The sequence below is a fragment of the Anser anser genome, assembly GCF_964211835.1.
Source record: "Anser anser genome assembly, chromosome: 3".
Taxonomy (NCBI): domain Eukaryota; kingdom Metazoa; phylum Chordata; class Aves; order Anseriformes; family Anatidae; genus Anser; species Anser anser.
Genome location: NC_139722.1, coordinates 123,779,052 through 123,805,123, shown reverse-complemented (window position 1 = coordinate 123,805,123; position 26,072 = coordinate 123,779,052). Strand labels below are relative to the sequence as shown.

The window sequence follows — 26,072 nt, the reverse complement described above, 5'->3', positions numbered from 1 at the left end:
AAGTGACACGTGTGAACTTTCGCATCTGAGAAAAGCGTGTTCAGAGAATGTCTCATTAGAAACCACCACAAGCATGAATACTTTCAGATGTCATTTACTTCACATACCTGGAACATATCTGTGTTGCTGTCATGGGTATATTCAACTACTACTGTCTGGGCCCGAGACAAAGTGTAAGAGATGCTGTGTTGGTCCTTATTACTTATTGCCTATGGGAAAAAAAGGCAAATTATTGAACCAGTGAACAACAGATCTACTGAACACAGCAGCAAAGCAGACAGCATAACCAGGCTCTTGTTCTGCTCAATGAACACATTAAGTCAGATGCTCATTAGTGACACACCTGTAGTTAAACTTCACAAAAACCAGCCCTGGCCATTAAATAAAGCTGCACGATTGATTCAGCAACAGACCAAACTGGTCTCTTTACCGCACGCTGTAACAAAGTACACGTAACCAAGACAGATGGTTAGTCATGCTTGGTATTAAAGCACAGCTGGCCTTGACACAAAGAATAAAACAACCCAGGGCAAAGGCTAAAACTGATTGGAACACCTTCGTAGCCTTCTGAGCCTGAACTTCTGAACAGCAAAATGACGACAAAAACTTAGGGACTTCGTTCCAAAGGAAAGATCTGAGTACATACTCAAATCACTGATTAATAAGCTACGTCAACAAAAATGTAACAAGCAGTGCTGGTAAACAGGGTAATAGGGAGAAACTCAGCACAGGTTGCACTAGTTGTAGCAAAGTAACCTAGGTTTCAGTTAGTCTCGATTTTCATTCTAGAGACTTATGCCATGCCTCACATGCGAAACTAAATCCACCTGCTAGGAACTGAACAAAAAACCCTTTATAAAGTGCTTCTAAATAGCACTTATTATTTGAAGACCATAAAGAATTAACAAAAATTAATGTTCTTTTCACAGATGTCCTACAGGTGTAATGCTAAGTACATAATGCTGGAGTAACTTCAGTCAACAAAATGCGTATGATTTGAAAATATTTTTTATGCCACTTCCTGACTTTAGGAATCAATATTCCTAGGTGTCCAAGTATTTAGAGAGTCAAACACTTAACAGTGCTGTATTTGTTGAAGGGCCTAGACATTCTTGAATTCCATTGGTTTTAGTAGAAGTGACCCACTTCTTACTGAACATTATTGCACACATGAATCACTACAATAAAGAAGTATTTCATAGTAATACCTTATCTACAATAGCCTTAACTTTGACATGAAATACATTTCAGCTTCAAGATTTAAGCCTTTCCTTCATTGCTTCTTACTGGGAACCCTGAATTTGATTACCAGCCATACAAAACATGCCCTGCCAAACCCACCTGTACTCATCTCCGGGGAAGTCCTACCCACTGGGCTGAGTATCAAGTGCACACAGCTTTGATAAAACTATTTCAAAGTCAGCTTCAAGTGAAGCAAGCTTAGCCCTAAAAAGCATGAATGAGTGTGAAAACAGGAAGTCTAGAACAGATGTTTGTAGCAAATTTGGAAGGAAAAAAGTGTTTTACATGACTAACCTCTACCCTTGAAAATTCATGTTTCAAAAAAACAAGCATTTTCCTTTCTGGACATGGCAAGGACTGGGCACTGGATTTGTTTTGCTAAATGGTTTCTTGCTAACCCTGACTGCTACCAAACATCCTTGGATAAATATGAACCATTCTTTTCACAGCCAGAATTTCATGCTTTTTACATCATTTCATCTCAGCATAACAGCATTGATTTCACTGAACTTTTTAGACAGCACTAAGTAAGACTGAACTACACAAATCAAGCTTACCTTTGCTGCTTGAGGGGTACAGGCAATATGCACAGTGCTAGGTTTCACCCCATTTGCCTTGGGCCTTTTAAATAAAGCAAACCTACTTTTTCTTCTTCCTCTATCTCCATTTGGGAGAGACCCATTGTACCTATCAAAAAGGACAGAAAAAGAATAAAGTCCATCTTCCTGTACTACCTAGCTTCTCACAAGGTACAGACAGCCCAGAAAAAAAATTCTAAGTACAAAGCCTTCGTAATTAGTACGATATTGAAAAGTTACATACTTCCTATTAGTTGCATCTATTTAAATCCAAGAATTGGTAAACACAATATTGAAACATGCCCGCAGAACTACAGCATATACGCCCAAAGCTTGCAGAGCAAGGAATACTATCTAGATTAATCTCAAAGCTACTATCAACAAGCAGAAGAGACTTGGGCTACAAACAAGAAAACAAGTAAGGTTATATGCTTATCTGTAGTTTTATCTCTAAGTTGTGTGTTCACACTGTAAATGAAAGACCATAAATACTCACCAAACCTGGTGGAGAACTACCATTTCAGAGAATTCTAGTTGAAATGAAAACCCAGAAAAAAATAGATATGCTGTCCTCTGAGACTTCAATTTAATCCATCAGAAAACCCTCAGATTCTTACTTTGAGCATGTCAACATAAACAGACCAGCCAGCCAATTTGCTTTCTTAGTATTTTCTGTTTGAACTTTGGCATTAGAGTCAGCTACCATGGTTTTGAACACTATCGTACTAGTCATCTGCATAGGCCCAACCTGGAATCAATTCGGAAACCCTTCACAAAGTGGCTCCCTTTGTCACGAAACAATTACCTGGGATGAACACAAGAGCTGAAAATAACCTTACATCTGACTCTGCTGTTTACAGCCCTACCTCCATGCTCACAAAAAGGTATGCAGACAGCAGTGCAACTTTCCAATATATCACATTACGTGTGTCACCTGGTTGCTGCTGAAAAAGATAACCATCCCTCTACCTCCTCCCTCAGCCAGGTATTCTAGCCCCTTCCTTACATGAGACCAGCTACCAAAGAAAAGCTGAACAACTCACTTTCAGCTGTGTGCTTGCTAGATACAATGCAAAAGGAGTTCGAATGAGAGGTAGCATGATCACCTCTCACAGCAACCTGCAGTTTAACTGCTGTAAGCGCACTCTGAAATTCTACCTTCATTCTCACTGCCAACACACACACAAACACTTACCCTAATACGATCAATTCACCATACTTCACTGGTGCTTTTGATGGATGATTTTCTTGATCAGGAGAAAACATGAGCTTAGCTAATGACTTCTTCTCAAATTTCAGGTCTCTGATCAAGAGTTGTGGCACGCTTTTTTCATTATTTCCTGTAAAAACAACGATAAAGTGACATGTAAGAGGCACTGAAATACATCATTATAAAAACCTGCACATTTATCTTTTGTTCTTCCTGACCTGACAGAGTAGATACAATATTTTCTACCTGGTGCTTTTCCAAATTTTGGTTTTGCCTGAAATAATTTTAAACAGATCACACATATAAAGACACATCAGTTCTGGCTGAATTGCCTGCAACAACTACAAGAGCAAAAAAAAAAATACAAGTACGTTTAGATAACTCCCATACAGCCTTGATAAAATATCCAGTTTTCCTTCATGCTAGTTTTTACTATGAACAGTACTTAGCTTCTCTTATAATCTTTGGTTGATCTATCAAGAAATAGAGCCTGACAGGTATAAAATTTAAAGAAAAAACAAGACCAGCGCATTAACCAAAGAGGTAGAAGTTTTCATGGAAAGTAGGTGATTCAGAGCTTTCCAAAGATGTTCTGGATCTGCAGATTAGAGGAATTTGTAAGACAACTGGATATCAAGTCCACTGTATGAGTTTGGGACATGCCATGTGATCTCTGTTTAACCAGAGACAGAAGTGATACAACCAGCTGTTTGAACCAGATGTCCTGTAGGAATTGCCAGTAATTCTTACTGAGAATGGTCTTTCGCAATGCAACTTTTGGTCCTACTTTTGCTCTGAGGAGCAGTTCCCACTAGTATTCTGTATAGCTTCTCATTAGTAACACTTCCAGATTCTGACCCACCCAACCCATCTCTGACCTTCCTGCAGAGCCTACCCAACACAGCACATGCTTCATAAAGAACAAAGCTGATGCTAGCCTGTTTGAGCTTGCCTTTAACAGAAACAAGACTGTTCCCCCAGTTTTTCCAGATAAGTTTTCATACTGACTCAGAAAACTGTTAAGCTTTTTAGTTCTGTACTTTCAGTACTGATTGTTAATATTCTGCCTTCTGTTCAAATAAACATTTTTGGCCCACATAACATTTCTTGTAACCTGTCATCAACTTTGATTACAAATATAATGTTGTATCTCTATTTTCTTCTACCTAGAAGTAGATATTAAGCAGAAAAGACATCACCGTGCAGATTTTATCTACCCCTCACATATACCCTAACAGAGAAAAGGATGCGGCAGTCTGACATCCTGCTCACATTTGCTCAGAAGCTGGTACAAAGATACTTTTACTGACCTGATCTCTACCCTCTCGGTTCTCTTTGTTTCACCACAGAGAAGCTTGGCCCTCAACAACCCTTCTCAATCCATCAAGTTCTTATTCAGCATGGATATGTTGATCCACACCTGCAGTCAGCCCACAATGCTATCTTAAAATTCAGTATGTTTCCTCATGCCTTCTTGCATGCTACCCCACGTATTTAGGAGAGCTTCACACAAATACACCTGAGGACATCTTACCGTCCTTCAAACTTTTGCTGTGATGACCACACAACACAGCCAGGGGACTGAACTGAAACCTTTCTTTTCACCCTTCATTCTTCTCTCCGTTTTTTTTCCTTTGCTCTCAAGTCTGAATAGCATGGATTTTAAAGTTGCCTGAAATAAGGAAGTAAGCAAAGACTGTCCTTCTGTTTAGCACATGTAACATTATCCCAAGCATGTCCTGATCCATCGCTGTGCATTATAATAAACTTGATCTGCACAACAGTACCGTGGCAGTGTCCGTGTCCTGCCTGCACTGTTTTCACTATGTAGGAAGCAGTATGCTTTTTCACTGGACAGCTATCCTGCTTCAAGCCTTAGGGTATCCATCATTTAGTTGGTGCAGAAAGTGCCTTACACTGATCCAACGGCCCCTATCTATCACCCACGAATAGCAATAAACAGCACATGAGAAAGTAAAGTAGTTTAGTTTGCTCCAAAGCCTTTCTTGTTTGCTGACTCATGTGTAGCAGTAAGTTAACTGGAATGGCCAGGGTATTTGCTGTTGCAGGTAAAGCCCAAAGTTTTGCCCCGAAAAGTATAAAACTGAAAAAAAAAAAAAACAACCAAAAAAGATAAAAATAAAAAACCTTATATGAAATTTGGCCTTTAAACTTCTACTCATGCCCGTAGACATAACACCATGAAGTAGAGATTGTCCCATTTGATAAACTTAGCCCCACATGAACTGAGTTCACAATTTTTATGTTTGACCTGGCCACCTGGGGCCTTCTGTGCCTCCTGGCATCACAGCCCTCATGGAGCACCACACCTTGGTCATTGCATTTCATGTGCTGTGCTTCATGTTTCTTTGCTAAGGTGCATGAAGGTTGTCCTTTGAACTGGCGTTTTAAAAATTATAAAAACTGCTATGAAATCCTGTAACACCACCTATGGGGAAATCACATGGGAGTAGTAAATACCATGACATTGTAAAAGAAAAAAGATTTGAGTAACACCCACCCTACACTATGACGTTTGAAAAAAGAGCTAATCGATTCACCCAGAGAAGGGGGGAAGGCAGGCATCAAAAATAACTAAGCTTTGCCATTAGTACAAAAAAGGCTTGGCATAACTTCCTCTCTCATCATCCAAGTGAACGTTGTCACAGAAAGCTAAAAAAAAATAGGATAGAAAAATACACGTAGTCAGCTTCTGATCCTCTTCAAAACTAATTACACATGAACAATTAAGGGAGACTCTACTTTAAAATATCACCTGAACAGGTAGCCAGCGACCTCTTAAGAGATGACTGAGCAGAAACCAAAAAAGAAGCCAACAGTTTCACGTGACAGACTTCAGCAGCACACGTTAACTAGAAAGTCTTAATACAAGAAAAAGTGTCCAGCATCTAACGTTCAGCTCCTCTGTAATACTTTTGTTGCTGTTGTTAAATAAATCCAGACAAGTTTATTTTGGGAGCAGCACATATGATGCAAACCCACTTCTTATTTCACTTAGTGAAGGTTCAAGAAAAAGAAGTCTAGAGCTACCACTAGTAAAACAGCTTGCTTCTACATTTTCAAAAGCCTGACTTAAAAATGTCTCAGAACCTTTATGAGATGCACACATCACTTTTACAACCATTAACACCCAGAAGCTTCAGTTCAAGCACATATCAAATTCAGAGCCCTTAAAAAAATGCAGTGTTGTACATGCTTTTTCTCACATATTATGATCTCCCTGATGTACCATACCCAAAAGGAAGAGACTTCTTTTTTCCCCCTCAAAGGAAATAAATGCTGATTGTATTCTTCCAGTGAGGTTCCAAAGACTACTCCAAGCGCAACTTCATGTCTGCAAATAAAACTTACTGGAGAGGAGTCTACTAGGCCATGGATAACAACCCCACTGCTGAAACAGAGCGGGCAAGCATATCTTTTAAAGCTGGATATAGTATTTAAGAACTTATGGAAGGACATGCTCTTGAGTTCATAGGGAAGAACCACTAAGTTATAGAATGGGCCTTTTCTTATTACAGAATGACCTGCCTGATTTTTATTTCTAGCATACTACAGTAGAATTCTTCCAAGTGTTAGGAAAGGCTGATTAAATACATTTAAAAGTCAACTAGGTGCTGTAGAGCCAGTATACAACTGAGCAACTGGCCACTTGAACTGAACACTTCTAAGTCAGCTTTCTGCCATGACCATTACTTTTGCAGCAGTATCTGTGGCCATTGGTGGTTTGGGCTTCATTGATGTAATCTCAGAACAACAGACTATTCTGAAAGTATTCTGAAAGTCCTTCCATACCCTTAAACACTGATGAGGAATAAGGTGTTAACTACAAGATCCCACCCCATCCTATATTCTTTCAAAATCACGTAACAGGTAGCAAAAAAATTTCACCTCAAGATCTCTGCTTCTGCTGCAGAGAAGAGACTAAAGCCTGAAACCCTTTCTCTGTGAACAGTCCTGTATTATATAACCGAGCAGATCTTGTGAGTAAAGCAACTGGCACACAGAGAAAACCGTTTCAGAACGGCATTACTTCAGTTGGTAAGAGGTGCTGCTCACTGAGCACAACTTTGCTGTTAGCACAAAAACACGATGGGTACCAGTTAGTATCTTGCAGTCTCAAAATAGGAAATTGGAAAAGGAAGAAGTCATGAACAATACCGTTTTGTTCTTACAACTGGTTCCTCTGGAGCCAGGAGAAAGATCATGGAAGGTAACTTGCACAATACCCTCATGTAACTGTTTTGAGGGAACGGAAAGAGATGACATTTAAACTGAAGAACTATTTTAAATTCTATTTAGGAATGAAAACCCAGTTTCCTACAAGCCTTCTTGTTCTTAAATACTCAGTTGAGTCATGGAAGGCAAAGATTGCGATGGCAGAAAGAAAGCTACAGATTTCTGAGTACATTCGTGTAGGATTGCCCCCTCTCCTGTCACATTCGAACACGAGTCAGAATCCGGAGGCAGACGATTCTCTGGGAAGACCTAGCAAGCCATGTGTTGCTGCAGCATGTAATAATGAATGGACTCACTCACGGAGCACTGCAAATCTGACATGCTTTCAGTCGCTTCATGACGTACGTTAGCTCTAGTCAAACCGAACATCAGGATCTGACCTATTTGTCTTCCTTCGCTTGCTATCCCCCAAGGTTTAAGTCTTTGGGCACATGAAAACAGTGTTCCCATGCTTCATGGCAGATACAAGTTTAAGAGGCTGTCTGCTTTCACTGAACATGCCATTTCCAGTGGGGGACTCCAGTGGGGGACCCAGAGATATAATGAATTTTGTTTGAATTATCAGCTTTAGTTTGCCAGCCATCCTCAATTGTTCCACTGTCTTTTCTGATCATGAGACTACATTCACGACAAGTCTTTACTGGCTCCTATAGAAAGGCTTCAGGTCTTGTTTGCAGTGGGGCACAGCACCTAGTGAATAAGCTTGCTATTTAGAAGACTAAGTGCAGCTTTCAGAATTGAAGAAAGAATAGCAGTATCTTAATGGTTAAAATGGGGCAGGGGGAGGGGAGAACATAAATTCAATGAGCCCAAGCAGAGATTCATTAAACACTCTGCTGTGAGCTAAAAATACTAGAATAAAAGTCTCTTTGTAATAAATTACCATCATTTTCTAAACACAGAGCCAGCATTATAGGCTGTTAGCAACTGTAGCTAGTGCCAGACTAGCCCTTTTCTAAAATACTGCATTAAAAAAACACTTTCACTGTATAAAAAGAAGTCCTCTGTCAATGAGTAAATTAAAATAAAAATATGCTGATTCAGATGCAGAAAAGGGATATCTTTCCATTTTTATAATATTACTTTAAGTTCTATATCTACATATTCTAGGGGTTTGGATTTTTATTTATTTTTTTTGCTTATAGAAATAAAGCACAAGATAGCTCGCCTACTGACGTTTTTATACAATTTGCTATTTGCAGTTCTCCATTTACAACCCTTGCAACATCTCATCTCTTCACTCAGCAATTCTGCTTTAAGTCAGGGAGGATATGGACAAAACAGAACCCAGCTCTTCCCGCAGGTATGCAGGGACAGAATAAGTGGCAACAAACAAGCTGCAACACAGAAAATCCTGATTAGCTCTTAGGGGAAAAAAAATCCAGAGCAGCTGCGGGATCTCCATTCCTGGAAATGTTCAGACTTCAGCTGCAAGTAGCCCTGAACAACCTGATGTAAGCCTGTCCCAGTGAGCAGAGGGACTGGATCAGACAGCCTCCCAACCTAAGTTATCCTAGGACTAAAATTCATTTCAGGAAGCCCAACACCATTTTACGAATAAAGTGAAATACATACCTGAGGTGCACCTTTGATCAGTTACATGTATATCATGAGCAACTCTAAAAGAAAAGCTTTTATCCTGACCCTCCCCAGACATATTACTGTAATACAGAGTTTTATTTAGATGTAAAGCACCATATTGTTCTTCAAAAGAAGATTTCACATTGAATAGTGCCACTACCTGACTAAACACAATTAGGACCCAAGTTCACCAGCATCCATTTACATATTTAAACTCTTTAGCATTCATAACATTTTTCACTCGGCAATCTTGTGACTGCAAGATTGGAAACCAAACCCTTCTGAGCACATACACAGTATTTCAGTACTGCATATTCTCTCCTATGGTTACATCTTATCCTTTCAGAGATTAAATCTTCGATTTCTGATTTAAAGGACTAGAATATCAAAGTTTAGGTAACCACGAGACAAAATCTGCGTGGAATACTAGTCTCTCAAGATGAAGGTATTTGCAAGTGTGGAAGAAGGGAGAAGCAATAGACAAGCAGAGAGAAGTTAAAAATAAACGTAATTCCCAGCAGACCACCTCCTTGCTTGATTAGAAGTCCTGATCAAGCCCAAGTTGCTGGATTTGGGAACACGATTGGTAAACATGAGCGCAGTTTATAGCACTGCACGCATATGAAGTAACTGGAGTGGTAGCACATTTTGGAAGGTGGATGATCATGTAAGAATATCTTTGGGTGGTTCTTTCTCAGCCTTGAAACATTGGTACCTTCACAGGTTGTCATGTTTCAAAGTGCCTGTTTTCTGCAGAGATGTACTCGTCCTTCGCATTAGTGTCACTCAGTTGATACTGATAATGTTATTGCTGATCCACACCGGTGTAAGCAACAAGGAATCAGCTCCTTGCATCACCACAGTTTTGAAGGCAGAGACAAAGATTGGGAAATCACTTTCTTCTACTTGATGGTTAAACCAGCACTGGAAAGTTATTATCCTTTAACTGTCTTCTTTCTGAAAGTTTCTTCTGTTAAAATGGTTTTACTGGAGCGATTGCCTGGGAGAGCATGCAAGTCACAGAAGAGTGTTGCGTGTTTTCATCCTTCACCCAGTTTCTAGTTAAAAATAAGCTCATGTTTCCTTCACACACATACCTGGAACTTTAGGTTCAGCACGTTTTTATCTTTCACATTTGAGATTAGTCAGATTCTGTCTACAGCTTGCATCCTTCGCCACAGATGCCGGGGAAAGGTATAGCAAAACAGCTGTTAAGTATTCAAGTCGTGCTGTCACTTCAGATCAGTAGTGCTACTTTTCCTCCACTACAGGAGGATAATTAATTTTCCCCTCCTTTCTAGAAAAGGTAGTATTTCAGCATCTAAAAAAGTACAGAATTAGCCTTGGGAATGTGGAAATTTAGCTCAGCCTTTAGGTTTTGTATGGCTTATTCTTTCCTTAGTCTATACTGTTTGCCTTTTCTTTTATAACCTGAATAAGCTTAGTCATCTGCGGTATACACGAGAGTGTCTTATGATATGAGAGTACTGAAAATAAGACAAGGCCAAACTCTGAAATGAGCAACCTCTCCCTCACAGGATACCAAGCACAAAACAATGCAAACAACTATCTGCTGCTGTGCCTTGAGAACATCTGTAAGATCCCAATAGAGGGGTTTTTCATTCTCAAACAATGAAAGCATCTTTTTATCGGGGACATCTGCCATTGGTAAGCTGGTAATCCTGGAAACATATCATGCAAGAATCTTAGCAGAAAAAAAAAAGCACGTTGCCTGTAAACACTTTCAAAGGGACATTAACTTGATACGCAATAGCAAGTCTACTGCTTTGCACCAAGACTACAGCTAACCTTTTCCAGCGTAAGAAACAGCAGTTTTAGTTGGGTTAGCATCCAGTGTGCTGCTTCGAGTCCGGTTTCAGTCACAGAAGCAAATCTGAGCAGCTCTTAGCAATTTTATGAAGCTTGGGAACAATGCCGTGAGGACAAGCATCTTTGTTCAGGAAAACATTTTAGAGGAAGACTTACAATAGAAGTGCCTACATGAAAACTTATACTTCATGGCAGTACTCAAAAATAGCATTCCTTTTCAGAAGATGGAAAATCCTTCTACGCACAGGGCTTGATTCCAATCAGACTTCTGCTGCCTTCACTTCTGTTATTCTGAATTGCCATTGATGGGATCAGAGCGGGGCCAGGCATATTAAAACTGAAAGAGTTACATAACAGCTAATGATCCACCCTAGCAGATTGACAAAAATCAATTCTGAAAATATTCTCTTTAAAAAAAAAAAATCCAACATTTTCAGTTACGAAAAGTAACAGCTGATCCTCCCCTGAGGAAACCACGATATCCTCCTACAGATTATAAATGATGTAATTCAGACTGTGTGTGGGAAGCTGAAAACATTTGTCTTTTAGCACAGGGTGGCTATTTTAAAGCTGTCACTGCAATATTATCCATAACCTTAATTAGCTGAGAAAAAAGTTCTTCACCAGTTAAACTGCCACATTTCCACGCACACTTACCACCCATGCCCACAAAGTCAGCTCTTAGATATATCAGTGACAAAACGTACAACCTCATACAAGGTAAAGCTTATTGGTTGCTTTTAAACTTTCCTTTAAAAAAAAAAAAACAACCCTGCAGCACTAGAGCAAGTAACTACAGTTTGCGTTTGTTGAATTAGCTAAACTCTGAGGCCAGTGAAAGAAAGTAATTTAAACAAGCTACTTACGAAGATTAATTTGCAACTTTATATGCCAGTTTTTGGTTGTATTTGCACTGAGACTGTTACTACAAACTATTTAAGAGCTTTTATTTCATACTCAAATTTTCAACTAAAGATTATTTATATAAGCTGTAATTATGAAGCCATAAAAAAGTATAACAGGCATGCTGATAACACAACACTATCTGTTCATTAAACATGGCACTACCTTTTCATATCTTTATGGAGTGCCTTGTGAAAGCAGAATCAGGAAAACAAACTTGTATAATGGTGGTACAGAGTGGCAAAAGGAAGGTCTAATTTTCTGACTGAGAACTCTGCAGTCAGGATCCTTTAAAATTATACTCTTACTGCCTTCAGACAAATTACACGGTATTACCTCAAAAATAAGCAATCCCAACATTCATTGCAATTCAGTGAGAGAATCACAACTTCCATATACAGATGGAGAGTATATACCAAAATACAGGCATTTTATTTTTAAAAGGGCCATTACACAAATAGATGGAGCTTTTTATGCTTTGATTACTGAGCACAGGGAAATCTACTGTATGATGCACCTGAAGTAGAATACATAGCTGAGAACCCTGTACTTGCAGAAAACCACAATGACTTCTTGTTCTGCAGACCTGAACATTACTGTTTTGTTTTCTGAGCTTCTGACTTCCTGACGAGGCAGTTTTTATGTACCAAAGTATCAACTGAACAGATGTTTGTATTACGCTCAAGCTTTTTCACACAGCGTATTGTATCATCTTGCACAAATAAGTTATAATTACATTTAAACCGCTTTTGGTTTAGACAACAGTAATATTTAACAGCTCCGTGAGAAATTCCCCTTGGTATGATTTATTAGATAACGCTGACAGTTTCAAGGAATCTTGCTCCACACACTAAAAATGAGAAGCGACTGACTTCTTGTGAACAAGATGCATTTAGTATATTGTGCACTTTATATGTCTCTTCTTATTTGAGGTGGGAAAGCAGCCTGCAAACATGCTGCCTGTTCTCAGACTTCCCTTCAGCCATATCACTGAACTCCCAACTTCTTACTAAAAAATAATGTGACTGAGGAGGCTTTTATAAAGGCTGAAACAGTGCAACATTAGAACGTAAAACCGACGGCATGCAGAGCACTTACCAGTATCTTTCTGTTCTCTCAGTATTTCTACACTGTAGAGAAGAAAAAGCCTTCAGTCTTGCTTAAGAGACACGAAATCCACCAACTCCTTTAAATCCCAGCAACTGCCAGACTGAGTGCCTCTGCCGTGTGCTTTTACTTAAGCAGTGGGGAACGCACTCTGACTAACCGGGGGCTGGCTCTGCCTTACGTAAGCTAGGTAAACACCACCACGCTGCGCACCATTGGCTGAAGTCACAGCCTGCATCCTGCTCGCCGTGCCATAAATTCATCAATCTCTGGCCCCAAAAAGGAAAAAAGGAAGTAGAGGGTGTGTTGAAAGCTATCCTGCAGCCCAGATCCCCAGCAGTTCTTCGGTTTAGACTCGCAGAGAAACACTGTTCTATTTCCTTGTCAGCTCCTCTTACATAACTGTACCCATGCAGGCTATACCTTTTTTCTTTTTATTTAAATCATCACTTATTAACCCAGCTAGCCTTCCTCACCTCCCACACAAAAAGTGATTACTTAGTACAGTAAGAATTAAAACAGCAGAAAGCCTTCAGGTATTGCTAGCCCTGTTTTCACTAATATACTGTAGAGCTGGACACAATACACCTGCAGACGCCACCTGAGTAGAGCTGCTTTTAGATACTGGAATCACTTGGCCAGAGATGCTATAGCATCTTATTTCTACAGGATGCACGTTCGAAAAGGTAACTCTGCATGTGCTAGACCAGGTTCTCATTTTGCATTCCACTACGATTGAAATAATCTAACCCACTGGCTTGATGCAGTTGTTTAAATGCCTGAGCCATAAAATGGTGATCAAGTTACCGCCTCGTGGAACTGATCATGCAAATGTTTGTCTGCTGCAAGCGAGATACAATGCAGTAGTTTAACATTTACATCAGGTCTTACACTGCAATTGTAATGGGCCAAGCAGTTGCGCATGGTTACGCTGGCTCAAGTGACGCACGCTCAGGCTGACATCCGACATCCCCAAACTCTACACTTGGCTGTACAGCTGCCGTTTCTGCTGCTCTTTCCTATAGATAGCACTGCTTGCCACCTCAGTTTTACAAGCACAGCTTCCTGGCTTGGTTTCCTTGATCTGGTTCACAGTGAAGCTGTCCATGCTTTTAAAAGTGGTTTTACCTGCTCAGTTGTTTTTCGGCTGGATCTGTTTCCCAACTGAGCTCGCAGCATGGCTGTGCAAACAGCTGTACCAGCAGAACTGAAGGCTCCTGATTACACAGGAGCACTCAAAGCTAAGCACTGGCAAACTAGTTTCTTGTTCATAATGCTGTAATGCAGCATAAGTTGCAACTCCACATCAGTAAGCTTCACTGCTGAGAACGAGGTTAATGCTTACCTTTTTTTCCTCTCTCCTCAAACTGTACTCCACAGCTAATCTTCTCCAAAGTAATACTGTCAGGCTGTGCTGTTACATCACCTTGTCACCTGAAAAACTGAACTACAGAACTCCTTGCCATAGGATATTCTTGATAATAAAACTGTATAGAGGCTCAAAGACACCACATACACCATCATAGCTTACTAAGCACACAGGTATCACTTTGCTCCACAGAAATGACTGAGCTGCAACCACTGAACAGCACTTTGGCGAAGCATTGATGTGCAAATTCCATCATTCCACTCCTCTCCAGGCTTCCACTTCTGGCCACCATGCTACTCAATATTGATCTGAGATGGTATGGTCATTATCACAGCTGTCAGATTACTCAGCTGAGAAGGTGGTTGAAAAAAAATACCAAATCAACATACACAAACCCCAACTATTTTAACCCAAATCATTTTTTAAATCTGTTCGTGGGTTTATTCTGTAAACCTGCTGCACCAAAGCTAGTGAGATCAGAACCTTCTGAACAAACCTCATCGAGCCACATCTTGAGATTCAAATCTGGTCCTCCTCCCTGCCAAAATCAACACCCTCACTCTACTATCACACAAGCCTCACTCTTCCACTGATTGGTATGGCACCTTTCACTGTGGTGGTGGAGTTGCCTGATCCCACTTCCCCCATCACCTTCAGGTCTTCTACATTTTGCCCTGGCCTGTACAAAGTTAATAGTTTTAATTTTGTCTTAATCAGGACTTAAAAAGGAAAAAAAAATAAGCATCAGGATTGTGTTAGTATCACTTAACATACAGGTACAGCAATAAAAGTACAAAAGGTGCTCTGTATCAGTGTATACCCCGAGTTGGAAGGGACCCACAAGGATCAAGTCAAACTCCTGGCTCTCTCTGCACAGGAGCACCCCAAACTGGCGCAGTGCTAAGTGACACTGGTATCGACACTTTGAAGTTGCAATACTTTTCTCACAGTGGTCATAACGCTCGAGTTGCACTGTTTAAAAAGTGTTCAGTCTAAAAAGCAAATTTAAGATAATTGGCTTCTAAGAGTTTCTTCTCCTAAGAGCTTTATTTTATTTCTTTGTTTTACAGCTGCCACTGTTTAGAACCCAGGTTAATAAACCTGTGGATTCCTGTATTCTGCAGTCACATAAGTTGCAGAATGAGCAGCTGCTTGGACGTACCTTCTACTTGTCCAACCCGGCTTCCCACAGGAAACAATCCTCACCCCTACATCCCATCTCTTCCCATAACAGCGACCCGCAGTATTCTGGAGGGTAGTCTGCTAGCAGACAAATATACTGCATAATGCCCTTTCAATAGCTAACCATGCCCTCATCTTAAAAGCAGGGTTTATTTGCACTTACTTTGGACCTAGCACACAAAGTGGCTGTGTCCGATGAAATACTGTTTCCCTGCCTGTGCCTATCCATAGCCATGTTCTACTCTGTTCTTGACTTTTATTAAGAGGAAGGTTTTTATTAAGAGGAAGGTTTAATGATTTCTACTCCACATAAGAATGGCGGTCTGCCTCAAGGAGTAGAAGCAAATGCCTTGAGTGCACTCTCACTAGGCAAGCTACCTGAATTTTCCCTGATCAGAGATGCTGTCAACCGTGCTAGACTACAACAATGAAATCTGTAGCCCAAGTTATCGCTGCTAATTTCATGAAGTGACGCTTAACTGCAGGGGAGGTTCTTCCCTTGAAGTTGTTAAAGAAATAAAGGGCTGTATCGTCATGTTCTTCTATCTGACTCACAAGCAGATGCTGTACAGTTTGATATAATTACGTGATTCCACATGACATTCAGAACGAGCTTTTAAGAGGAATGCGTTTCTAGCTGTATCAGTTAAAAAGACAGACTCATGGATATGGACAAAGGGTGATGTTATGTCCTCTTCTGTGTGGACAGCTGAGAAATCCGAGTGGCAAATTCCTCATCCTAGAGTTCCCCGATCAGTACACTAATACACTTCAAGAGACATTTTAAACACGTGCCTGTTGATAATTTTATTTAATGAAACAGGCAGGGAGTGGAATAAAGCCCCAAACACAGGGTAAGTGTTTAAAATCGCTGCACATAGGGTGTGGTGGAAGAGACTAAAGAACACGAACAGCAAAACCTTAGAAGAACAGGATCTGTAACAGTCCCAAGGGGAAATACACTCAACGCTGAATGCCAAACATGCGCTATACACTACCTTAAATCCATTTCCCACCAGGTCAGAGGCAGAACTCTGATCAAAGCCAATGATACCCAGGAAAAGGCAAATCTCATGCATCAGGAAGTGCTGATTCTATTATGGGGTTCCCAGAGGTCTTGCACAGGGGGAGAAGAAAGGATGGCAGATTACCGACTTGCCAGCCTCATTAATCTTTCATTGTGTTACATCGCGTGTAATCTCTGTGCAAGGAGTTCCCATGTTATACAGTTAATAAAGTCATACTACAGTGTTTTAAGGAGATTATGGGGGGAAAGCAGCCTGAAGCCAAGAACATGCTAATTAGAGTATACAATAGAAATGTTAATCGAGTAATCTGCAGGAAGAGGAGGAGGGAAGGAAATGACCTAATTCTTTGCACCACTGTGTGGTGCCTAATAGCAAGAAGAAAATTCTTGTAAGGACCAAGCAAACAAAGGTCCATTGTTACAGTTAGAGCTTTTAGAGAAGAATGCTTTGCTGTATCTCAAGTTGTAACATGAAGAGTAGATGGTACAACTTCGTTAACTCTTCTACAGTAACCGCTTCTGGAAGGGGCTGGAGAAGCTAATTAGATTTGCAGGACAGCCAAGTAAAAGAACAAAGTAGAGTCTCAATTTCTTAAGGCACAGCAAACTTTCCTTCAAAAGGTTTCGCCAACTCTACAATATGTCATCCAACAACCATGGCAAGCTTTAGGCAACTGTGGAGCAACTCATCACTGAAGCTGCACTAGCCTAGTCACAGAGAGGCAACAAATCATCACACTGCAGAGAGATATTTCCCATGACTCGAGTCATCCTATGCCATTAAACGAGCCTAACGAGCACTTCTTACCACGTCCTATTCCACTCTTAGATCTTTGCATGCTTTGTCCTGTGGTACGCCAGGGAAGTCCTCCTTTGGTTCAAGGACAGCATGTTACTGTTGATGCGTATCCCACCTGGCAGACTAAAAACACAACTGGCCCTCTGTCTCCAGGCTGGTTTCTGCTTTAGTAGGCATGAGCCTTTTGGCACTGGATTAACTCAGTACTTTCAAACTCCTACTGGGGAGAGACCCCGCCAAACAAAGAGCATGCAAAATCACTCGTCTTTGGACTGAGAAAGAATTTCATAGTAAACCTTACTAGAAGCTGAAGGAATCTCAGGCAAGACTAAAAAAATATCTACAGGACAGCAGGACTGTTGATACTCAATAGAACCACTCAAGAATTAATCCTAGATCTAATTCTAAAGTGATTCTAGATGGAGCGATATGATGGTGCTTAGGGACATAGTTTAGTGGGTGACAGTAGTAGTAGGGTGATGGTTGGACCAGATGATCTTGGAGGTCTTTTCCAACCTTAATGATTCTATGATGTAAAATATAAAGACAGAAGTTATCTTGAAAAGTCTCCAATGATATTAACAACATTATCTGTTTGATATTCAAAATAAAAGAATCAGAAGGGATTTTAAATGCAGGTCACCTTCAAACAAGCCACCTATGTTACAGGTTTGACACCTTCGCCCTTCAGTCGTGCACCAGCATTAGAATGCTGCTTATATGTTTCCAAAAGGCTGAGTCAACTTCTTATGAAGAACTCCACAGAATCACAGAGCACTCCAGGATCTCAGGAGGTCATTTAGTCCAACCTTCTGCTCAGAGCAGGAGTTGGCTTACCAGATGTCAAGTTATTACTGCAAGAGACTCAGCTTTAGGCATGAAGAGGCCTCTCAAGACATGCCTTCCCTTAGGAAATAGGGAAGGTATATTGAATGCTGGAGAACTGCAGATGACAAGCAGTTTTTCAGACCGACCTGGAGCTTCATGTTTGTTGATAGCCTTCCTATGACAGTTTGTTTCAACGTTTACTTAAAACAAAATGATTAGCAAAAATTACTGCAGAGAGCTTGCTGTACACACACTGGAGACCGTTTGGGCTGATTAAGACTTTGAAAGGTTAAGACACACAGCATCCCCTGTGTTTCACAACAGCTTCACAAACACGTTGCCCCCTTTAATAGTGCAGCAATGGCATTATAGAACTGTATTCACAGCAATCATTGCCCAAATAAGATACTCAGGAATTGACCTGCTCTTTAGATAGACCTTCATCTGACTTCCCAAGAATGGCCTGAGGCATGAGAAGTGCTGGATTCCCAAACAACAGGACTGAAAAGATAAGTAAGGCATCATCTGAATAAAACTAATTTTCCCAAAAGGTCAATCTGATGTAAGCCATCTACTAAGCCACAAACATGCAGATGCAGTTGCACTGGGCTTCTTTCCAAGACAGTAAGCTTGAATTTCTCAGGTACCTGGACACAGCTATTGTGGAAGTGTTTTTTTGTTGTTGTTGATTTTTTTTTTAGTTTAAGTCTTCCAGGAACACTTGTGGATCTTGAAAACACAACAAGTCAAATGCCATATCTGCAAGTTCAATTAACATAGGCTATGCTCAAGTACTTCCTCAAAGAATTTTTCAGCTGTAGTTTTAAGTTCTTTGAAGAGCAAAGCTCAGATTCAGTGAGCTTCAGGTATTATGGTTTCCCTAAATTAAGAAACAGAGGCCCAATTCAAATTCATTTCCAAGTCATATTTTTCCTGCTTGCAAAACTTTTAAAGTACCTGCTAGTAGAACTAGCTGAACCTGCAATACCTGAAAGTTTTCATTCCCACAAAGTTAGATTGCCTGACCAGGGACTTCTTCAGAGAGAGTTCACAGACTTGCCAGAAGTGTTAACACATCTTTGCTTCACTTTTAGTAAGAAAAAACATTTCATGTGGATTAGGAAAAAAGGACAGAAAAGTATTCACTTATAGAAATTCAGCTATAGCATGCTGGCTCTCCACACTCACTAGGAAAAAAAGATCTTAAGGACAAAATTTAAAAACTACTCAGTATAGTTTCTATTCAACTCCCACATCACACGAATGGGTATCTTAAAATAAGGCAAGTTCCTTTTCACTTTGGGAGGCTATGAAACACAAAAGCCAAGTTCATCCAATAGTTTCCCTCTGCTTTATCCTAAATTCCTTACCACCCTGTTATTACACTCACCATTTCAACTGTAGTTCATCTGCAATTCCAGTTTAAAAAAAAAAAAGTGTGGATAACCTCCACCTGGCCCTCCTAAACCTTGCATGTGAAAGTCCCAAGTCTGTAGTTCATGCATGAGTATTTGGTAAATCACAGCTAATAAATGTATCATCTTAATGTATTCCTCCTCCTCTTAAATTCAAGCTTTGGACAGTCTTTATGTAAGGTACAAAACCTGGTCCTTTCTAAACATATCACCTCCAGCATTTACATATAAAAGCATATGACCTACATACCTCTGGAGAGATGTCAGAGGTCTGCCTACTCTCTGCAAGCCTAGTGTCAGTTTTTTACAGTGGCCCAACAGGATATCTAGGGGGCTACAATATAAGTTAAATGGCTGGTTCAGCTCCTCAGTTTCCCATATTGCTGACATTCAAGCATGGCTTTATAGCAATCTTTCAGTGTTCTGTACTTGAGCCCAAACAACAAAGATTACTTTAAGCAACAATCCAAGAAAATAAGAATTGATTACTTTGCATGTGTGATAAATTCCTAATAAAGTTATATTCTGCTGTCTCCCAATATATTAGAAGCTGTTTCTTGATGAATACGTTTAACCAGTTTTTATGCTAATACAATGCTATACAAACAAAAAACCCTAACTTTTTGTACACTTATATTTCCACGTTACTATCCTTCCACAGCCAGCAAGTCAAACAGATGAAGTTCAAATATCTTCTCCACCTCCTCATGTTTCCTTAGATCACTTACCCATTCCCACTTTGTTACTGCTCAGAGGAAAAAAGTATCCCATGGCATTTGATTTTCTTCTCCTTTATAATCCCATGGGCAATGCATGATTTAGCATATCTAAAGAAGAGCAATACTTTATTTCCTACACTTCTAATCCAATTTGGATAAGAGGTTTTCTGCTTATAAAAATAAACAGGCAGTTGCACTTGAGAGGATGCAACAGCCATCCATTTACCTTTGTACGGGCACTAACACCTAAAAACACAAAGGTCATTCTCAAAAAGTACTAAGAAGTCAGTGCTAGGGATGCCTTCCCTAACTTTTACTCGGACAGAAAGGAGAAAAGAACATGATGTTCAAGCTTTTTCCTGAAATTTCAACAGAAAACAAAGAAAATACTACTACAGTAACGTTAGCACAGTGGGAATAACATCACAAATCAGTAAAACACAGCCATTTAAGTATGTATGGTCATTTCACATAAAAGTTTTGGTGTTATTGCATGTATTCTCACCAAAAAAAGCCAAGGACAGAGTATCTCAACCAAGGAGACTTAGATCAGAAGCCATACTTTTATAAACACACAAGCGAATTTGGCCTGACCATATAGTCCAGTTTTAACAAAATCAAGGAGCTAAGGAAATTATGATTAATATTTGACACAGTTGAAAGTTTTCAAGGTATCACTAGGTTCAGTGTAAAATTTGCTATCTATACAGAAAAATGTTACCTTCAAATAAAAGAAATTCTCCAGCTGGATATTGCAACTGTTTTCTTTAAGATAGTATAGTCTTCAGCTACAACCAAAAGTACTCTGAAGATATTTAAGTGTGTGGGTCACAAAATCTGTTTTTCAAAAGCAGTAAGAGGTATCTGTGTACCATGACAGTGGTCCCCCTTCCTTCCCCACAAAATACCATGTTCTCCAGAATCTGTGTTACTCTTTGTTGCCTTTGAGCGTGCATCACTGAGGAAAGCAAAAATCGGACAAAATCTAACATCCAAAGACAAAAGATTTTAAATTGGTAGCGCACAGGGAAAGTGAGTCACCATGGTAAAGCACTTCTCCAGCAATAGTCAACGTGTGCAGCCACTGCTACACCACATTAAAATATTCAGCAGGCAGTTTCACGACCTGCCCTTGCACTTACAATGACGGTAAGTCACACCACTCACCCTAATGAAATACTAGGAGTCAGATTGCTGTCTTGCTAATGTAAGTCTACCAGTAAGCAAGTAAGGTGTTCCTGAAGACGAAAAAGTTCTTCCTTGATCCACTGAAGTCAACAGAATTCTGTGTGAATGCAGACCCTCAATATATGGCCCAAAAATCAGTAAAATTCGTAAAATTGAGATTTGGAGACACAAGCTCAGTGTATTTCTTATCACCTAAAGCAGGCTTACCTATTTCCCACAAAACGTTTTCAAGCAACACAACTCAGTAAATTCTTCTGAAAAAATACATGCTTAAAGCTGTATTCTAGCTAGGGCTCTCTCTGGTCCTCTGGTGCAGCCCCCTTGGGACTGACATTGTTTATGAACTTTCCTTCAAATTGCTAACAGCTGTGCATAGTGAGCACATTGGTGCCTCATTCACACGCACTCAAAGGTTTGTAGGAGTCCTGCTCATATTCAGTTTGTGACTCTTCTGCTTCAGGATGTCTCGTGTCATCGATCTGCAGAGAAGAAAAGTGCCGTGCAGCAGAGGAACGAAGAGGCCAAGCAGCCAAGTACGCACACGTTAAGAAGTCACTACCCAACCTTAACTAAGACACCCGACCACATTCAAGCTCCTAGACCAATGCAAATTCCAGATCAGGAATACATTTAGGCAAGCCCATTCAAGTAATGAACTATACAACAGACACAGCAAATAAAGCAGAGACCTACTAAAACAGCAAAGCCAGTGTAACCAATTTGACACTAAAAAACAGAACGAGTTAGTAAAATTTGGGACAAGTGGGACAAAGGCTACTAGTCTGATGAGCTGTGATGTCTAACCAGCTGCTGCCTTAGCAGCATGCATTGCCTCCATACACCTTAGTGACAAGCGTTTTATTTAGAATTAAAAAAACATCAAGCACACTCAGCCTGGCTTTGGCAACCTCAAAACTAGTTGTAAAAGTAATATATATTCTCTAAAGAAAAGACGAGACTTTCTTTGGCTTCACAGACACTGCAGTACTTTAAACTCTGAAGTCATTCTGCACATTCAGCATTTTGCTGATGGAAGTGTGTGAATTACATGTCCCCCAAATAAACTCTGAACTCCACAAACACATAGAGTGCTGTCATAAGCTTACCTCCTCTAGCCTTGTTTATATTACATAGTCCTCGTCTGTAAACATGCCATGCTGATCTCATTTTGGTCCTAGCAGTCACCAAACAACTGAAATATTCTCTATGCTAAGGAACATCACAGAACCTACACATATATCTGCTCCAATAATTTTATTAGTTTGAGGTGAAGTATTTTTCTTTTAGCAGTGACCTCCAAGCTGAGGCTTTTTCCTGTTTGTAAGAAAGGCATTTCATTTTAATTGAAGAAAGGTAAAAACCCAATAAAAATGGGCAAATACAAGAAAATACTATTTTCTAAAAACCTTTTGCTTAAAAAAATAGATTTTCTCTTCAAAGTATGGTTTTATATCAGTAACATCAGATACACAATTATTTAATTTTCATTACTTTTAAAATCTAACAAAGCTAGAGTATCTATATCATTAGAAATGAGAAACAAATAAAGACTTATTCAAAGTGGCTTTGTTTTGTTTTAAGTACTTAAGAGGAAGATACAAACATCATAGTCAAAGAGCAGGAGCCCAACTGTTTACACAAAGCTTTGGTCACGAAACTTGTCCAGCTAGAACAGTCAGCTATAGCCTGACTCAGAAGCGAAGCACCGATTCTGGGAACAACTGCACATTCCTAGTTTTGCTACTGAGAGATGATTTTACAGCTTCTGATATTAAAACTAGACATGCTCATATTTGCAGGACTGGGATTTTCAAAAAGTCTGACTGTGGGATTACCTGTGTGTTTACACTTGTACTTCTTTTAAGAACAGGACCGAATCAAACATCAGGGGGCGCAAGTTCAGGAAATACTGGGTTTATACCCAGATCTGTTCTTTCAAGTCACCCTGCCTCATTCAGGGAATGGAAAAGGTTAATACAATCAGAATAAGTGTGACAACCCTCCCAACAGCCTCACACTACTTACTGATTTTTTTTATTAACATTTAAGTATTTGGGTTTCCCAAAGGTTAGAGCATGTTGCTTATTCTTTAACTTCTGATATAGAAGCCTACCTGAAGTATAAATTGGATAAAAACTGCAAACCACATCCCCAAACAGTACGACTATAACTATATACACTGAAGACTTATATTTATCTGAAAAAATAAAGGTCCAGAATACAAAAAATAAGCGAAGGTAGCAGAGGACCTAACACAAAGGGGCGTCGAAACAGTCGTAATTCCCACTGAAGCAGCAGCCAACAGAAATCAAAGATCACAAGAAAAATATTCTTGTTAACCAGAAACAATGTGGAATCTCTTACCAACCAGAAACTCACAGAATAATCTGAAACAGCTCCAATACACAGAAGACAGCATCTTTTGACAAAACTTCAGCCTTTTGAATGACTGCTTGCAAACTCAACATGCTCTATAGATGGTTTTTACTGGGGCACAAATGAAGACTTTCTAATTAAATATAAAATAAAAAATAAAAGATGTGCAGCCTATATATTTAGCCCAATCTGGGGTATCACAGCAAGATCCTCTTCCTTAAATGGCTTTTTAAAGCATGCCAAAACTGTTAGTTAAAAGGATAATCTAAATAAAGCCATTGTTAAAAGAGTAAAACTACATCATACCATGGCTGGAACAGCTAAGGAACTGGTCAGAGAGGAAAGATTATTTCCTGGCACAGTAATGTAGCAACAGACCGAGTTCTTTCTCTCTTTTTATTATATTAAGCCTTCACAATGTTTCACAAAAATAAAACTGAGGTTTGTAGCTCATCTGTTTAACAGATGATCAATTGTACTGAGCAGCAGGACTTTGTTTCTAGGCATACTCTGCTGAAAAAAATCAAAAGCAAACTGAGCAAGGAAAAAGGAACTGAAGTCCTAATTCTGTTCTCGTCCACCTAGCAGGTCTCCTAACCAAACCTGATACCTGAGCCCAATTATGTAGGTGCAAGTAAGGATTCAATCCCATTGAAGCCAGCTGAATTAAACCAGCGTAAGCAAGATCACTATCAGCCTACCTAAGCAAGACTGTACTGGAGCAGATCTGGGCTGGACGTGTAATTTAATTCACCACACTGATTTTGGATAAGCCCCAGACATTCAGAATAATTACAGTGCAGTCAGAGACAACGCTCAATGTCAGTTACCATATTTAAGTTGCGTACTGTTTGCCCGAAGAGATGAAGCACTCAAATAGCAGGTATCTTTGAGCTTCCAAAACCCTCAGCTTCACTAACAACTGTGTTCTGAAGCTCTTAAGGAATTACATGCTTGCTAAGAGTCTGTAACAAGTATTTTGGCTTATACACAAGTACTTGAACATCGTAAATCCTCTCTGACCCATTCTATCTCATTAGATAAAATTTCTTTGTTAACAGATGAGACTTCTGAGTTGATAAAACAAAGCTCTACTAGCTACAGTATTTTTAAAGCTCTAGACCATACTGTGTTATCTGACAAGTTTCACTTTGAAATACAGTGGCACTGTTAAGTAATTTTGAAATAAAAAATTCACTTGGGATAAAAACTTGACAGAAAACAGAGGCACAGTGGAATCCACGGCTGATCTGAAACTAGAAGAAATATGCAGCATGAATTCAAGTCAAACTCACTTGGAAAAAAAAATGAGGTTGAGTTTTCTATACTTAAAATGTTTCAGACTGTTAACCACCAATACTGACTGCTCATAACCAGTTTTAGGACTTTGGCAGTTTAAACACAAATAGCAGCCACTGAAGTAATGATACCTTTGATCACGAAAAACATCATTATGATTAGCATCTCGTGCCTATTTGCTCCAATCCCCCAAGATACAAAACTGTAAACATTTTCAAAGTTATATGCCAAAAGTCTTCACGCTATTAATCATATCCATTGGATTTGAGCTTGTATTCTCATTTTCTCTAGACTTAATTTTGTATCAAAGGTGGTCCAAGCAAAGAAAAGTTAATGTTCTCACAACCCTCCCTTATTATTTTGGTGCAAGCAATAATGAGGAGGCAGCAGCAGTTGTCCTTAAACGAGAGGGCTAAGAAAAAGGAATAAGCCAAGCACATTCATAGACAAAGCTACAAAAGCAAAGCAAGCATTTTAAGCCTACCACATCAGAAGGGTATATAGTCAGTCTAATGACAAAGTTGCCTGAACCTCATCTCCCTGAACCTCTTGGGAATTTAATCGCAGGAGTTTTCTTTCTCTTGGGTTAGTGAGAAAAGTCACCTCGCTGAAAAATTCTGGTCAGCAGATCTGGAGCAAAGAAGGGTGCAGGGCTGCACAACTTGGATCTCGGGAGCGGGGTTGTGTGCGCACAGGGGTTGGGGAAATGAGAGGGAGAAGCAAGAGATCACTCTCAGCAGGTACTACAATATTACACCGGCTCAGGGCCTCTGGAAACAACCTTCGGTAGAAATTCAACATTGGGACAAGAGAAAATATGGTTTGGTACAGCTTAGCAGTCATGTCTCCAATAACATCTGCAGTTGCTGTGGAGAGATGCTGTCTGATGATCAGCTTCAAGCAGTCTCTCTCCAGCTGTTTTAAAAATACAGTGTTTAAAGAACCAATACAGTCATGGACAGTAACGGCAACACAATACTAATAGTTTGTATTGTTCTACACTTGTACTTCTAGCAACTAATCTCAATCAAAACCTTATGGGGTAAAAAAAAAAGTCTATTTCACAGGAATTCTAGATGTAGTTGGTTTTGTGTTTTTTTGTTTCTTACATATTTTCATCTAGAGAAGTTCGAGTGTAAGAAGAAACGTTTGTTCTCTTAGA

The 26,072-nt window shown here is 39.7% G+C and overlaps 1 protein-coding gene across 4 annotated transcripts in view; it reads right to left on the bottom strand.

Annotated features, from left to right (window-relative positions):
- Window positions 1-26,072, bottom strand: part of PELI1 (pellino E3 ubiquitin protein ligase 1) — a 44,944-nt gene that overhangs the window by 5,872 nt on the left and 13,000 nt on the right. For 3 of the 4 annotated variants that reach the window (XM_083832042.1, XM_083832043.1, XM_083832045.1), the window contains 3 exons: window positions 3,016-3,160; window positions 1,800-1,929; window positions 108-209 (listed from right to left, as the gene is read on the bottom strand). In XM_083832042.1, the coding sequence (XP_083688168.1) occupies window positions 108-209; window positions 1,800-1,929; window positions 3,016-3,160 (377 nt within the window). Of the gene's footprint in view, window positions 1-107; window positions 210-1,799; window positions 1,930-3,015; window positions 3,161-12,699; window positions 26,051-26,072 lie in introns of those variants that run through there. The other variant, XM_083832044.1, reaches the window with a different exon arrangement.